The sequence below is a fragment of the Silene latifolia genome, chromosome X (assembly GCF_048544455.1).
Source record: "Silene latifolia isolate original U9 population chromosome X, ASM4854445v1, whole genome shotgun sequence".
Classification (NCBI taxonomy): Eukaryota; Viridiplantae; Streptophyta; class Magnoliopsida; order Caryophyllales; family Caryophyllaceae; genus Silene; species Silene latifolia.
The window spans coordinates 206,714,417-206,730,801 of record NC_133537.1 but is presented as its reverse complement, the minus strand read 5'-3'; the positions used below and the strand labels follow the sequence as shown (position 1 = coordinate 206,730,801).

General features: G+C 37.7%; 1 protein-coding gene across 1 annotated transcript; it reads left to right on the top strand.

Annotated features, from left to right (window-relative positions):
* Window positions 1–6,881: 6,881 nt before the first annotated feature.
* LOC141619098 (uncharacterized) lies at window positions 6,882–8,105 on the top strand. The gene has a single exon (XM_074436126.1). The coding sequence runs from the start codon at window positions 6,882–6,884 to the stop codon at window positions 8,103–8,105; it is 1,224 nt and encodes a 407-aa protein (XP_074292227.1).
* The last annotated feature ends 8,280 nt before the right edge of the window (window positions 8,106–16,385 follow it).

The following is a 16,385-nucleotide window of genomic DNA, read 5'->3' as shown; positions in this document are numbered from 1 at the left end:
AGGTAAGCTTTGGATGACCTAGACTAGAGGTTTCCCTAGTTGGCATGCTCTTTTCCACCATTCCATTTTCGAGGGTGAGGACGCGAGTGCTCAAATTTTCCACTGTAGCTTGAACTCTTAGGACCATGGCATAAACATCTTGGAGAGACACGGTGATGGTGGCTTGATCTGCTTCGTGACTTTGCTGATTGACGGAACTTGATGGATTCCTACTCGACAGAAATGACGCGCATTACAACTCGATTCGACATGGGATCACGCATACTAAGGCAACAAACAAAGGACATGCAACGAGACGCGATGACTAGACTCTTGATTTGTGAATCCAAGAGATGTCGTGAATGACCTCTCGTGTTTGAACTCATGGTGTTTTGACCTTGACCTTTAGACTCGAGTGTTGACTTTGACCGAGTGACATTTATGTGGTTGACTTGATTGACAGGATTGACGACACGTGTTGATTCTAATTTGTGTTGTTTAAGACAGACTTGACTCGAGGTTCGGGTATATGTGTCCCGAACGTGTCACTAGGAGAATTCAAGAGACAGATTTTGGAATGACTCGATGTGTTAGCCTCGAGTGTGTGAGTCGAGGTGTGGAAATGTTTAGGTCCTAATTGAATTAGGGTAGGGGGTCCAAAATGACGGCGTGACGCCTTAGGACTTTACTTGAATTTTGAAAAGACCCAAAAAGTAAAGGAAGACGGGTTTATGACTCGACAGAGTTCCGACTAGGACATAGTCGGCTTGAACTTTGACTCTAACTTAGCCCAATTGAATTTACATACTTACATTTACACGGTTTGAAAATATTTTGAATAAAACGTTTTATGGTTTTTTTTTTTTTGGATTTTTTTTTTCGGACTTTTATTTGTTTTTTTTATTTGTATTTACTTTTGAAATGGGTTTTAGGCCCGAAGTTTGACTCGACATATGGACAGAGTTTCGGCTTATTTTGCGCTATTTTGAAAAGGATTTTATTTTACAAAATGGTGATCACATATGATACACAGATATATACAAGCATTATAACGGGATGCTGAGTGCATTTAAAAGGGTTTTGGCTTAAAGGGTGGGCTGCCATACCGAACAATCAAACCCGAGGTCTGTGGAGAGGCTCGTACCAAACAAGAGTAAGGCCGATTCCTTGTCCATTTCCTCAAGTAGTGAAAGTCCTTGATACAAACAAGAGTAAGTACCATGGTATGGATGACGTCAACCGCTATCCATCCTTAGGCCAAAATAAGAATTAGGACCGTTTAGACGGGACGATTGGTCGAATGGGTTGGGTTGGGCCTAGGAAGACCGAATGAAACGATCTAGGAAGACCGAGTTATGAAAACCGACAATTGTCTTGTACAAACTATTCCCTAACCTTGTTCAAGTTTCACCCTTTTGGCTACACGTAAGTGTATTATCCCCAGCGGAGTCGCCAAACTGTGGACAATGGGCCACGGGGGCGCTTGGGAAACAAGCGTTTGCATTTTGTTGGAGTCGCCACCAATTTTTATGGGAAATTGGAACCGTTCGAATACCTCGTGTCATGTCAAGACACAAAGTAGTGACATGAACACTAAGCAATCGTTACCCTTAGCATTCTATGCCTAGAATGACTCTCGTGGATGCCAATGAACACGGGTGTTCACAGAGATCTGGAGTAAGGGGTGAGGGTACGTATTAGGAAGCTCTTTTGATCGAACACCTAATCCCGCCCGCCTCGATAGCGGCCTCTACTAATGATTAGGGACATCATCTATACTCGATATATCGTCGATTATATGCATGCAATGCAACATCCAAGTTTTAATCCTAACATGTGAAGAATTAGACTAAGTCGGTTAACACGTAATTTATCATACAATTGGGTCGAATTGGGATTTAGATTGATTGCATGTGATAGACATAAGAGTGAAATGATACAAGAAATACAATAATTACAATGGATTAATGATTTATGTCGAAAATACTTTTAAAACGGATAATTTGAGAAAGAATAAATAAACATATTAACGAACAGGAATTAGGGTGATAATACGGATAATAGTTAATATTAATATGTAATTAATAAACTAGGTCAAAGCAACAACGGAGTTCAGAGGCAGAAATCAACCAGGAACAGGCGCAGCAGAGCTGCGTCCCTTGGAAGAGGCGCAGATTTGCCGCGTTCCTTCCTTGGATTCGCCCGGGCCGTGAAGCCGGAATTGCAAGTTGTTAATATTCGTTGGTTAATTTAATGATCGATTAATATTATTTGACTCAGATGAAAGTGATTAGCATATTATTTACATGTGATTAATGGTCATAAAAGCAATAAACATGGATGAAACTAATTAAAACGAATTATATACAAGATTAATAAGGTTAATAATTACAAATTAATAAACTAAACAAATTAATTAGGTTAAACAAGTTATTAATGACGAACTAATGATGGTGACGATAAATAACAGATGAAAAATATGTCAATGACGAATTCCAGAGACTCAATATGGATGAATCGAACCTCTAAAACCCGAATTTGATTTTAATGACGAAAACCCGCAAATATGAATTATAAGGGATTTAAGTCGGGATTTAATAATGAATTAAATACTAATGATGATTAATGTTATACATGTGAGATGATTATGTTAATATACCAAAGAATTAAAGAAAACAAACGAAAACGAATAAAGAGGACGAATTACAGAGGACGAAGGAAGAAGAAAGGAAGCAGGAACTGCGGCAGCCTCACGAAGAGGCGCAGCAGGTACTGCGCTCCTTCGAAGAGGCACAGCAGTTGCTGCGTCCTTTCTCGACGGTTTGTCTTCTGGTAATCCGTAAAAAGGGTATTAAACGAGGTTTTATAAATCGGTTTTAAGAAGTATTTTCGACATAAACCTTACATTAATGATACAAAAAGGTAAATAACAACAAATAAATAAGGATTTACACCCTCAGACTTACATGTTTGACGAAACGAGATGAACTAATTAAGTTATCGATTAGTGATGCTCGACTCGAATGTAACGAAAGTGCCCTCGTAAGAGGAAAACGATTAAGATTAATTAAGTTGATTGATTGTGAAGTTGGTCAAATTGGTCGGTCATGCAAACGAGGATGGTACTCAGAAGGATCCGAGCTTACGTGGTCGAATGTTCAAGCACGTAGACGCCAAAAACTAAGAACAAAGGTCTAGAATGCAAAGGGAGAAGAGAAGGGCGGACACTCGCGTGAGAAATATGAGGAGCGAAGGCTCCTATTTATACTAATCACGGAATAGGGTTTAGGAAAGGAGAGAAAGATCCGGAAATAACCGACTTAGGTTAAACACGGAAACTTGGACAAAAAGAAAATCTTGAGGAAAAGGCGCAGCAGAGCTGCGTCCCTTGGAAGAGGCGCAGCACCTGCTGCGTCCTTTCCTCAGCGGGTTCCTCCTGCGCAAGAAAGCGCGTTTGACAGCCTGTCGTATTTTAGGCATAACTTTCTCTACAAGACTCGGATTAAGGTGATTTCGGTGGCGTTGGAAAGATAAGAAAGAGATGAATTTGGATTTATTTGGGTTTGTAGGAATTCTAGCTTTTTGTGTCTAACCTTGTTGATCAGTTGCTTTTAGTTATTGGATGGATTTAAAATGGTAGATTGGCTTGCACAGCTGCAATAATCTCGTGTGTCATAAACTGTTTAGTAGAACCTATGATTGAAGTTTGTATTCATTTGGACATCTTTGTCTGATGTCTCCAAAGTACATGGCAGCGAAATCTTTATTGTTGATTTTTTTCCGGCCGTTTACTAGCTTATACTTATCTCTTGTTTTCAAGTTTCCTATAGCCCTTCGAAGCACTTGCCATTTCCGTTTTCATGGTTTATTGGTGTTAATGGTATATGATTTTGCATCTCTATATTGTTAAAGTATCGTAATATCACCTTGTAAGAGTCTTGCCTCCCAGTCAGTTTGATTGAATACAAAATGACACTGTCTAGCTCTGTTTAGAGTCTTGTTTCTATGCAAGACGTTCAGTTACCTTTACTATGGGGTTCAATGAGGATGAGGCAAAACATCTTTTGCACATTTCTACTTGCAGGCAACTGTTCACATAATTTGGCGCCCGAGAAATTATTCTCCCATGTTATTATCAATTAAGCATTTCTTGAAAGTTGGCAATGACTTGTCCCATGTGTTAAAGTTGATTTTTTAGCAGTTGTCTACTTTATCATCCAACTTGTCTTATGGTATATGTCTTCTATCTTATGTCTTCATTAGCTCGTACTTTTTTTTTCTTTTGAGCCAAGGTGACATCTTTCCTGTGCACAGGAAAGATGACCAAATTCAAGCATGAATTCAGTAACCAATTCCCATTAGCATAACCCTGAATCAGCTCATACTTATTTGTTAATCTTAATCGATGTTCATTTGCATGAATTATTTTTTAAAGTTTAGCTAAAAGGAATTAGTAGTGGATTCAATTATTTATCAGTTTGTTTCTTTTTTTTTATACAGTTGCGAACGAATTTCGTCCGTGAGTTATGGGAAGGATCAAGTTAACCGCTTCAGCCAAAATTTGCAGGTGAGAATTCAAATTCTTTAAACAGTTGTCTGATTATTTTATTTTTTGGTGAATTCAAGTCAACCGCTTCAGCTAAATTCATTGCTTTAATCCGTTATGTACTGTTTCTAGTTTTTCCTTGATCAGTCGTGCCCTTGAAAGCAATTTTTTATCAGTTATATTTATTTGAGAATATGAATTTACGGTTTACTTGTTCCTTATTTAACCATATGAGTAGGTTTATGCCCTACTCTAATAGGATATGAACTTATAATTCATGCATAACTTAGAACTTATAATTCATGTAGGCACTTAACTTATATTAAGTTTCTTGTAAATTTTAACTAAGCTGGTTATTTTTGAATTTTATTGATGCGTGTCTTTTATATGATGTTTTACATCCCATTTTACACGCATTTCAGAGCTCATTCTTGTAGTTTATGCTACATTTCTCCCTATTTCCGTCTACTTCCGTATTTTGTACTTTATTGCAGAAATGTGAGGAATTCAACGGGAAATCAAGCCAAATCCGTCCCCGAGTAATCTGCATTGCAAATGACGTAAAGGAACTTCTTAAGGAACGAGCTTGGTGCGCAATCCAAGGCCCAAAAGACAAATCCACGAGAATAAAGAAGTCAAGTAGCAGCTCATCCGGTCGATCGACTACCACCTTCAGTCGATCGACCAATGCTCGGGTTCCGAAGCCCTTTGCTTGTCGAGGAGCGATCAATCGACCAAAGATTAGCGATCGATCGACCAGATTTCTATTCCAGACGTGAAATTGAAAGACCGTGAATCTTGAAGCCCGTGAAGTTTAGGTTTAGGAAATAAGATGTTGCGTTGATTGCTATATAACGTAACACAAAACCATCAGTTTAGATATCTAAGTTTTTACCTAAGTTTCTATCACAAATACAGTACTTTGAGTTTTATTCATTCGGGTAGTTAGGGTTTGAAACATCGGTTTGACATTGGATTTTCCTGTTCATATTCTTAATCGTTCCGCTGAATCTCGGTATTTTCTCGACCCTAATTCCAATTTTATTGTTTTACTTTCATTGTTAGTATAGGTTTGATAGTTAGTGCCCCAAAGCCAATTATCGTATCATCACTGTTGTTATTTACTTTAAGCATGAATTCAGTAATTGTTATTATTTTCATTGTTGTTTTTACCTTCATCATGAGTAGCTAATTCTTTAGTGCTAGGATGTAGGCGATTTATGGCATAGGCGGCATTAGATCAGAGGAAGCTGTTTCGCGTGTTGGTCGATCGACTGACATTTTCAGTCGATCGACTGACCTCGTAGGGTTCATATTCGTTTTAATTGAATTTAATCTTGTATTTAATGAATCGAATGCATGCGACCAGTTAGATACCTATTTCGTGACTGACCCATTAGATCGAAAGATAGGGAAAGTTATTTGACCATCAATTAAATCGACTAAACTGTGCTAAGATCGAAAGATAGGTATAGTTTAGACCGTTAGTCACTTTTCAGGACGAAAGTTAGTAATAGTGACATTAGGGGCCTATAGCGAGATCGAGAGATGCTATTTGTTAAGAGTGGACCGAGAGGACCTCTTTATTTCCCGCCTTACCTGCGTTTGATTCAGACCGACTTAGTTTGTGCCTTGAAGCTATAATGAACCGACCATCCTAGTACCCTTCTTTTATCTGTTTAAATCGCATTTTTAGTTTATTATCTTTGTTTGCTCTTAGTCTTAGACCAATTCAAATCAACCCCCATAATAGTTACCTCAGACTGAACATAAATCAACTAAAGTTTACAACTGCCTCCTTGTGGTTCGACCCTATTACCACTAGCCTAGGTTAGTCTTAATAGGAGATTATAAATTTTATCTTTGGTACTCACAACGACGGGTATCATTTATTATGCTCTATACATGAATATATAATTTTAATAGTTATGGACTTTTGATCTTATTTTGTGTAGACATGGATACTAGTTGGATAAAATTGCCAAACGATCATGATAGATAGATAGATGGGTGTTTGAAATTTCTTGAGTTAGCTAAAGAAAATCTCATGGAAGGAAAGACTAAGTGTCCCTGTAAAAGTTGTAAACTACGTTGTTGGTTGACATTAAAGGAAGTAGAGGAACATATTTTATTTAAAGGTTTTTATCAAAGATATACAAATTGGATATGGCATGGTAATGGGGATGTTCTTGATCATATGCACGAGTTTGAGGTGGGGAGCAGTAGCGTAGGGTCTCTTGTGGGTCGTGATGATATGAAAGGTTTATTAAATGCAGCCTGAGTTACTGATAATCATAATCATCCTGCTGAAAAAATTCAGTCTAGTTGTAGTGATAAGTCTAATGATGATGATAATATGGAAACTGATGATGAGTATGATGATGACTACAATCAAAGCCCAAGAGAAAACAACATTGAGGAAAATAAAAAATATAAAAGATTGTTATTAGCCGCGGAAGAAGAACTTTATGATGGTTGTCAAACTTTCTCAAAATTGTCATTTCTACTGCATTTGTTTCACATCAAATGTATGTTTCATTGGTCTAATGAGTCATTCAATAAAATACTTGAACTAATATTGGAAGCATTTCCACAAATTAAAGTGTTCCCATCAACTTATTACGAGGGAAAGAAGATTATCAATGATTTGGGTCTTGGATATGAAAAGATTCATGCTTGTCCATCTAATTGCATGTTGTATTGGGGGGAATTCTCACAAAAAGAAGAGTGTCATAAATGCCACACTTCAAGATGGAAAAAAACCGCAAGTCAAGTAGGCAATAACAAAGATAAAGAAAAAGGGCACCTAAAGAAAGGAGAACCCGCCAAGGTAATGAGATATTTTCCTTTCATTCCAAGATTACAGAGGATATACGCGTCGCCTAAAACAGCACATGACATGAGGTGGAACCATGAAAGTCGTGTGAAAGATGGAAAACTTAGGCACCCTGCTGATGGGCTAGCTTGGCAAGAATTTGACTCTCGTTATCCTCAATTTGCATCCGATCCTCGAAATGATAGGATAGCTTTGGCAACTGATGGTTTTAATCCTTATCGTTTGATGAATACAACATATAGTACTTGGCCAATTGTTTTGATACCCTACAACTTACCACCATGGCTATGCATGAAACACTCATCATTTTTACTGTCATGTATCATTCCTGGTAAAACTAGTCCTGACATTGATATTGATGTGTACATGCAACCCTTACTTCATGAGTTGAAATTCTTATGGGAAGGAATTCATACATTTGATGATTACGAGGGAAATGTTTTTAAATTAAGAGCGGCATTGCATAGTACTATCAATGACTTTCCAGCATATGCTATGTTATCTGGATGGAGTACTATGGGTTATGATGCTTGTCCTCGATGCACTCATTCAACAAATTCTGGTAGGTTTGGGGACAAAATTTGTTATGTTGGTCATAGAAAGTGGTTGGATGAGGATCATCATTATCGTTTTGAAGTTAATTTGTTTGATGGAACAATTGAGAATGGTACTGCTCCTAAAGCAGTAACTGGGTCTGATATTCTTAGGCAGCAACAAAGTATAAACTATATTTATGGTCAGTAAAAAAGGCGTCAAAAACGAAAAAAGAGGGCTCGAGAGATTGGTGTGTCAACTAATCTTGTTAGCAATGACCATAACAAGGATGATGAATGTAATTTGTCGAATAAGAAGAGTGTTTTTTTTAATTGCCATACTGGGAGTTCAATCCACTGCGGTGTGGGAAATAATCTGTATACTTCCCTTAAAATGAAGGATTATAACGAATTTAATGATGACGATCACTAGTCATAAATTAAAATACATAAACAAAAGTAAAGGATTCAGAATTAACCTTCGGTCCTAGCAAATACGGCCTAAGAACAATATCAAAACAGATATTCTCCTATTAGTTGCACCCAAGATGCTCCGAGAAATGCCCTTTATTTTGCTAGAATCGATCCAAAAATTAAAATAATTTTTAGGTTTTCTTAGTGTTTTCCGATGAGAGAGGAGGCAAAAATGAAAAATGAATTAGGTCAGAAAATCCTCTCCCTCACTCACCTATAAACCGTGTATAGAAATGAATTAGGGTAGGCTTTTCTTTTCTGTTTTTCTTGGCCCATAACCGAAATAAGGAGTATTCATTCCTTATTTTTGGTTATTTCAAAAATGTATAAAATGTGTTAAATTGTCATCTAGTGAGGATCGAACCCATGGCCTCTTGGTTTGTGTACCCTCACTATTACCACTATGACACATTCAACTTGTTGATATTAAATATAATCGATTACATTTAATTACGAATTAACAGATTAATTCGTCCAAGCTAACATTACATACATTTAATTAAATATAACTTATTATATTTAATTTACGAATTCACAGTTAATTCGTCTCAACTAATATTATTTAATCTTCATTAAATAATTATCTCATAAATACATTGACTGACTGTTTATTCATATTAGGCATCAAAGTGATCATATTTCTATAACCACATCTCTCAAACACATCCTATAGGTGTGACCTTTAGGGATCAGTTGATCACCGCCATCTGTATGATAATAACGTCAAACTTTCTAGCAAGCCAACCGTTATTAGGTAAATGTTAATCAACTGATTAAATATACGAAGTATACCCTTGTGAACCTGTAAGAGATTTACAAATGTTATCACACTAATTTGTGGAGGACACAAGCTCCAACAAGCTCCCACTTGTACTCACAAGTGTATGTGCGATAACCGATTCTCATATCCTAAAATTTCTCCCACTCAATGTAAAACAATTTGCAAATCCGTATTCACAAAGGTCGTATTTTACAAGCGATCAATATCAAGAGTGGTTTCCCCGACTAGAGAGTAACTTAACTGATAAACGAATCAACATTCGAGCATGGCCATGCATTTCAGTTACAACTCTCCGAGTGGCCCTGAGAAATAACTATACCTGATAAGGATTGGATATTTTTCTCAACTCGAATCCTGCAGATGTAAGAACAGTATGAAATGACCCATAAAAAATCTACTTAGCCTCCAGTTACGGCAGACCGTGAGAAAGAAGCCAAAGTCACCCAAAAACTGCCTTAATCTCAAGAGACAGTCGATAGTCAAAAGAATCGACTCTAGGAACACAATGGATGTCCTATCCATGACCTGGCACCGAATGTTATTAAACATTTAGGACTCCATTACGTTGTCACAAAAAGTTGTCCTACGAGGCATCGTCATAATCTCGCATCTGTGATCGATCAGTCAACCGTTTGACTTATGGCTCGTTGAACCCACCATCAATCGACTGCACAATATAATAGCCGAAGTTATCAGCTCACATTGGCGATTACAGACCAAAACAAATATAATGTAATTCAGTTCACTTTGTGGCGTTCAATGTTGTCAGTACAATCCACAAGAAAAACAAAATATTATATATAAAACGATGAAGTTATAAATAGTATATGAAAAAGATAATGTATCAAATCCATAATCAAGTACTACAACTCAGGAACACGTTTAATTCCCATGGAATTAACATGCCCTACATGCTTATCATAATTCAACGGTTTTGTGAGAGGATCCGCGATGTTATCATCCGTCGCAATCTTGTCTATCACTATCTCCTCTTGCTCCACGTAATCACGGATCAGGCGAGCTTTCCGATGTACATGTATAGATTTGTTGCTAGACTTTGGCTCCTTAGCCTGGAAGATGGCACCTCTATTGTCACAATAGATGGTGATCGGGTCATTCGAACTAGGAACTACTGTAAGTCCTTGTAAGAATTGACGCATCCATATCGCTTCCTTTGCTGCCTCCGAAGCTGCATAGTACTCGGATTCAGTAGTAGAATATTCTACAACACTTTGTTTAGAACTCTTCCAGCTGACCGCAGCACCATTAAGAGTGAAGACAAATCCAGACTGAGATTTTGAGTCATCTCGATCCGTTTGGAAGCTAGCATCTGCGTAACTGATTGCGCATAGCTTAGAATCGCCTCCATAAGTCAATACCCAATCCTTAGTCCTCCGTAGGTACTTGAGGATGTTTTTAACAGCTATCCAGTGTGTTTCACCTGGATTCTTTTGGTACCGACTCGTCATACTCAATGCATATGCCACGTCTGGACGTGTGCATATCATGGCATACATGATCGTTCCTATTGCAGATGCATAAGGAACACGACTCATGCGCTCAATCCCTTCAGGCATCGTGGGTGACTGAGACTTGCTCAACTGCATCCCAGTCGTCATTGGAAGGTTCCCCTTCTTGGAGTTGGTCATGCTGAACTTCTCAAGAATCTTATCCAAATAAGACTCCTGACTAAGTGATAACGTCCGTCGTGATCTATCTCGGTAGATACGGATTCCCAAAATGCACTGTGCCTCACCTAGATCTTTCATCTAGAAATGGTTCTTCAACCATTCTTTAACCGAAGATTGGAGAGGAATGTCATTCCCAATCAAGAGTATGTCATCGACATACAATATCAAGAATACAATCTTGCTCCCACTCGACTTGATATATAAGCATGGTTCCTCGACCGATCGAGTGAAACCATACTCTTTTATCACCTGGTCGAAACGATGATTCCTACTCTGAGAAGCTTGCTTAAGTCCATAAATGGAACGCTTAAGCTTGCATAATTTCTTAGGATGTTCAGGATCTATGAAACCTTCGGGTTGCACCATGTACAACTCTTCCTCCAAATAACCGTTTAAGAAGGCGGTTTGCACATCCATTTGCCAAATCTCATAATCATGAAATGCGGCAATCGCTAAGATTATCGGAATGGAACGTAGCATGACTACAGGTGCAAAAATCTCATCATAATGCAATCCGTGCACTTGAGTGAAACCTTTTGCCACAAGTCGTGCCTTATAGGTATCTGGTTGCGCGTCTACAGAATGCTTTATTTTGTAAAGCCATTTGCACTGTAGAGGTTTTACCTTATTAGGTAAATCAACTAGATCCCATACGTTATTCTCATACATGGAGTCCATCTCGGATTGCATGGCTTCGAGCCATAGCTTTGAGTCGGAACAGGCCATAGCACCTTTATAGGTTGCGGGTTCATTACTTTCTAGAAGTAAAACGTCATTCTCCTCGACCATACCAATGTATCTGTCCGGAGGATGAGAGACTCTTCCCGACCTCCTAGGTTCCTTAGGAATATTAACCGTATCATCAGTTGGAGGAACAACTTCCTCCATCCGTTCCTCGGTTGTTGGTTCTGGAATCTCCGACAGCTCGAAGGTTCTATGACTCGTTTTGTTCTCGAGAAATTCTTTCTCTAAGAACGTCGCACTAGCCGCAACAAAAACTCGATGTTCGTTAGGCGAATAGAAGTAATGACCAAATGTTCCTTTTGGATAACCTATAAAGTATGTCTTGACCGATCGCGGGCCGAGCTTATCCGCGTGTCTCCACTTGACATAAGCCTCGCAGCCCCAAACCCGAATAAAGGACAAGTTAGGAACCATTCCCTTCCACATTTCATATGGAGTCTTGTCGACAGCTTTAGACGGACTTCGGTTAAGTATAAGAGCAGCTGACAAAAGAGAAAAACCCCACAATGAATCAGGCACTACCGTGTGACTCATCATGGATCGAACCATATCAAGTAAGGTTCGATTTCTTCGTTCGGACACACCATTTAATTGAGGTGTTCCAGGTGGAGTTAATCGCTGAACGATTCCACGATCTTTCGGTGTTGATCAAACTCATTTGAAAGATATTCGCCACCCCGATCTGAACAGAGTGCTTTAATCTTTCTACCCAGTTGGTTCTGTACCCTGTTCTGGTATTCCTTGAATTTCTCAAAAGACTCACTTTTATGCTTCATTAAGTAGACATATCCGTATCTACTCAAATCGTCTGTGAAAGTGATAAAATATCTATAGCCATCTCTAGCGGTAATTGACATAGGTCCACATACGTCCGTATGTATGAGTCCTAATAGGTCACTAGCGCGCATTCCAACACCTTTGAAGGAAATTCGAGTCATCTTGCCAATGAGACATGATTCACACGTGCCATATGTAGAAAAATCGAATGCGGGAATAGTCCCATTATCGACGAGTTTCTTCACACGTTTCTCATTTATGTGTCCCATTCGACAATGCCATAGATAGGTTTGATCTTTGTCACCAACCTTTAATTTCTGATTATTCACGTGTAATACTTCCATGGTTTGGTCTAAGATATAAATTCCATTCATGGAAACTGCTTTGCCATAAATCATTTCAGTAAAAGAGAAAATACTGCTATTATCCTTTATTGAAAATGCAAAACCGTCTTTAGCAAGTATGGAAACAGAAATAATGTTCTTAGACAAACTGGGTACATAGTAACAGTTATTTAAAAATAACTCAAAACCACTAGGGAGTTGGATTACATATGTTCCCTTCGAGGCAAGAAGAACTCGTGCTCCATTCCCGACTCGCAGTCCACATCACCTTTTTCGAGAGGTATGATGTTCTTTAGGCCCTGCAAATGATTACATAGATGAGAACCACAACCAGTATCAAGTACCCAAGTTCCGAAACTTGCATGGTTAATCTCAATCATATGAATATAAGATGACATACCAACAGGAACGACGCGGCCTGCTTTGATGTCCTCACGGTAGACGGGACAGTTCCTCCTCCAATGTCCAGTCTTATGACAATGGTGGCACTCTATGTCACCGCCCTTGATCTTTGCCTTGCCCTGTGAGCCACTAGTCTCACCAGGCGCACTCTTACCATTTCCTGGCTTCTTAAACTTTGGCTTACCTACAACTAGGTCGCCATGAGCCTTGCCCTTACCTTTACCTTTGTTGTAAATCGTGAGAACATCCCGCTTCATGCTCCCACTCAATTTCATATCCTTCTCGGTCCGTACGAGAAGGGAGTGTAGCTCATGAGGACTCTTTTTCAAGTCATTCATGTAGTAGTTCGCCCGAAAAGGGCAAAACCATCGTGAAGAGAATGAAGCATTCGGTCAATGACAATGCTCTCACCGATTTTACAATTCAAATGCCTCCGACTTCTTGACATTCTCAATCATGTGAAGAATGTGTGGGCTAACCGGTTGGCCCTTTCTGGAGTTTCGCATCAAAGAAGCGACGTGTATGCTCATATGTAACGATTCTCGGTGCCTTTGAGAACTCGTTAGTGAGCGTGGTGAAAATCTTGTTTGCACCTTGGGCAATGAAGCGTCTCTACAAATTGGTTTCCATTGGAAAGATGAGTACGTTCTTTATCGCACCCGCTTCCATAACGAAATCACTATAAGCGAGTGTCTCGTTGACTCCTGCATTGGGGCCTGGGTTGACCAAAGATTGGCTCGATTAAGTACTTGAGCTTAGCGTCGCAATGGCAAAGCATTCCGTAGTGCCGCCTCCCGTCCGCAAAGTTGGACCCATCATTTTTCGACGTGTGAACCGATTCATCCGGTCCATGAATACTTTCAGCCAGACGCGCGATCAAGTGTGGCACTAGGCATTGGGATTGCGTTATTTCCAGCCATTTCGTTGTAATAAAGATTATGAAAAATAATCGTGTTCTACATCATGCGAGAAGAAGAATAAAAATAATAAGCATGTGCATCGTTTATATTTTTAAGTCTAATGAACTACTGTCATAACGCGACGACTCAAAACATTTATACAATTGACCTCCCTCAAGAATTATATAAATGATCCCAAGACTCAATTCTCTGTAAATTGATAAGCTAACCTTTTAGCTAATTCTACCGTTAGAATTCTTGGTCGATAAATTTCTGTAAATTCTATTTTTAGTCCATCATAATCACGAGAAACTCTTCGGACTATGATGTTGAGGTAAACCAAGTCAACACAACTACTTACCCAACGTAGAAGGGGTCATATTATGCCTACCGACGAAGAAGGGATTCATAGTTGTTTGCCCTTATAAAGACTAATCTCAATTTCCGTTTTAGAGGAAGATCCCATCAACTTTATTTTAATTCATTTGAAGTGAACTAATATCTAGCATGCGAGAATGAATAAACTAAGGCGATGGCTTAAAGACAGTGACATCTGTATGTCCATGAAAACTAACATACAACCTATATGAGTCAATTTTTATGCATTTTATTAGTAGGTGGTTTGGTTTTAGGTGGAATATGATGCATAAACTAACATGTGAATGAAAAGCAATAAGAATGAAAAACGTAAAAAAAAAAAGTAAAAGTCCTAGTGTAATATGAATAATAAATAGAAGTTTGGAATCCTCCTTGGACCCGAGAAGCTTGTCTTGATGTTCCATCTTGATCCATGTAGCGGGAATGAGCTCCAATCTCCATCTTTAATCTTCTTTTGAAAATTACAATAAATAAAATTTACATAATAAACCTATTTATTACATTCTAATTTCAAAACCCAAAAACTAAAGAAAAATAAAGGAGATTCGAGATCTCATAATTACATTAAGAATTATGTTTCCTTCATTACGAAAACATAATTTGACTAAGGCCACACTAAGTATTACAACTGATTGAAAAAATACGTAAATTAAATTCATTCAATCGATTCATTCAACAAAAATAAAATATAATGCATCAACTAAAATAAATTAAACATACATGACACAATTCCTTAATTATGTTGATTAATTTATCCAAACCACCTATTTAAATCAAATTAAGTGACAATTCATCAATTAATCACATTAATTTCAATCTTAATCCATATTAAACTTGTAATATGAATTCAATCCGTCAAAATTTTAAACTGCTTTAAAATAATTCGGTATCTTTTATTTGTGAACCGTTTCACAATAACTAATTGGCCAAAATCAAAACAAAAACAAAATCCTTTTCTTTATTTGGTTTCGGCATAAACAAAGAAACACAAAACAAGCATGTTTCTTATTTTATACACGGTTTTATCTGTAAAAACCGAAACAATTTTATTTTTTTTTTAAATTCTGTCCCCTGCGAACAGTAACACGTGAACAGTAACAACAACAATTTTTTTTTTTTCGGATGCTTTTCCAAAACGGCATAAACAAAACAACAGCGAAAAAAAGCAAAAAAACAGCAATTTTTTTTTTAATACTGTTTATCCGTGAACCGTACAGAAACAACAAAAAAATTTCACGGTTTTTAAATTAGTACCCTAATGCCTTTTTAATTTCAACTTAATCTGCATCAAATCAAACATCTACCAATTCTTCATATGATAATTTTAACTGATTAAAACAACATTATGAAAAATAAAAATGGAAATCTCGTATCAAAAAGAACAAACACCGGCTGCAAACATTTTTTTTTTTTTTATTTCAATCGGCATTAACAAAAAAAAAAACAGTCGTGCCCTAAAATTTTTTCGGAAACCCTAAAAGTTTACATACAATTTTTATGAAAATCATCAAAATTAAAATTCGTGGCCTTTGCTCTGATACCACTTGTGGGAAATAATCTGTATACTTCCCTTAAAATGAAGGATTATAACGAATTTAATGATGACGATCACTAGTCATAAATTAAAATACATAAACAAAAGTAAAGGATTCAGAATTAACCTTCGGTCCTAGCAAATACGGCCTAAGAACAATATCAAAACAGATATTCTCCTATCAGTTGCACCCAAGATGCTCCGAGAAATGCCCTTTATTTTGCTAGAATCGATCCAAAAATTAAAATAACTTTTAGGTTTTCTTAGTGTTTTCCGATGAGAGAGGATGCAAAAATGAAAAATGAATTAGGTCAGAAAATCCTCTCCCTCACTCACCTATAAACCGTGTATAGGAATGAATTAGGGTAAGCTTTTCTTTTCTATTTTTCTCGGCCCATAACCGAAATAAGGTGTATTCTTTCCTTATTTTTGGTTATTCCAAAAATGTATAAAATGTGTTAAATTGT

Coding starts and splice junctions, on each gene's coding strand:
- LOC141619098 (XM_074436126.1), top strand. CDS start 6,882: ATGGAAACTGATGATGAGTATGATGATGACTACAATCAAAGCCCAAGA.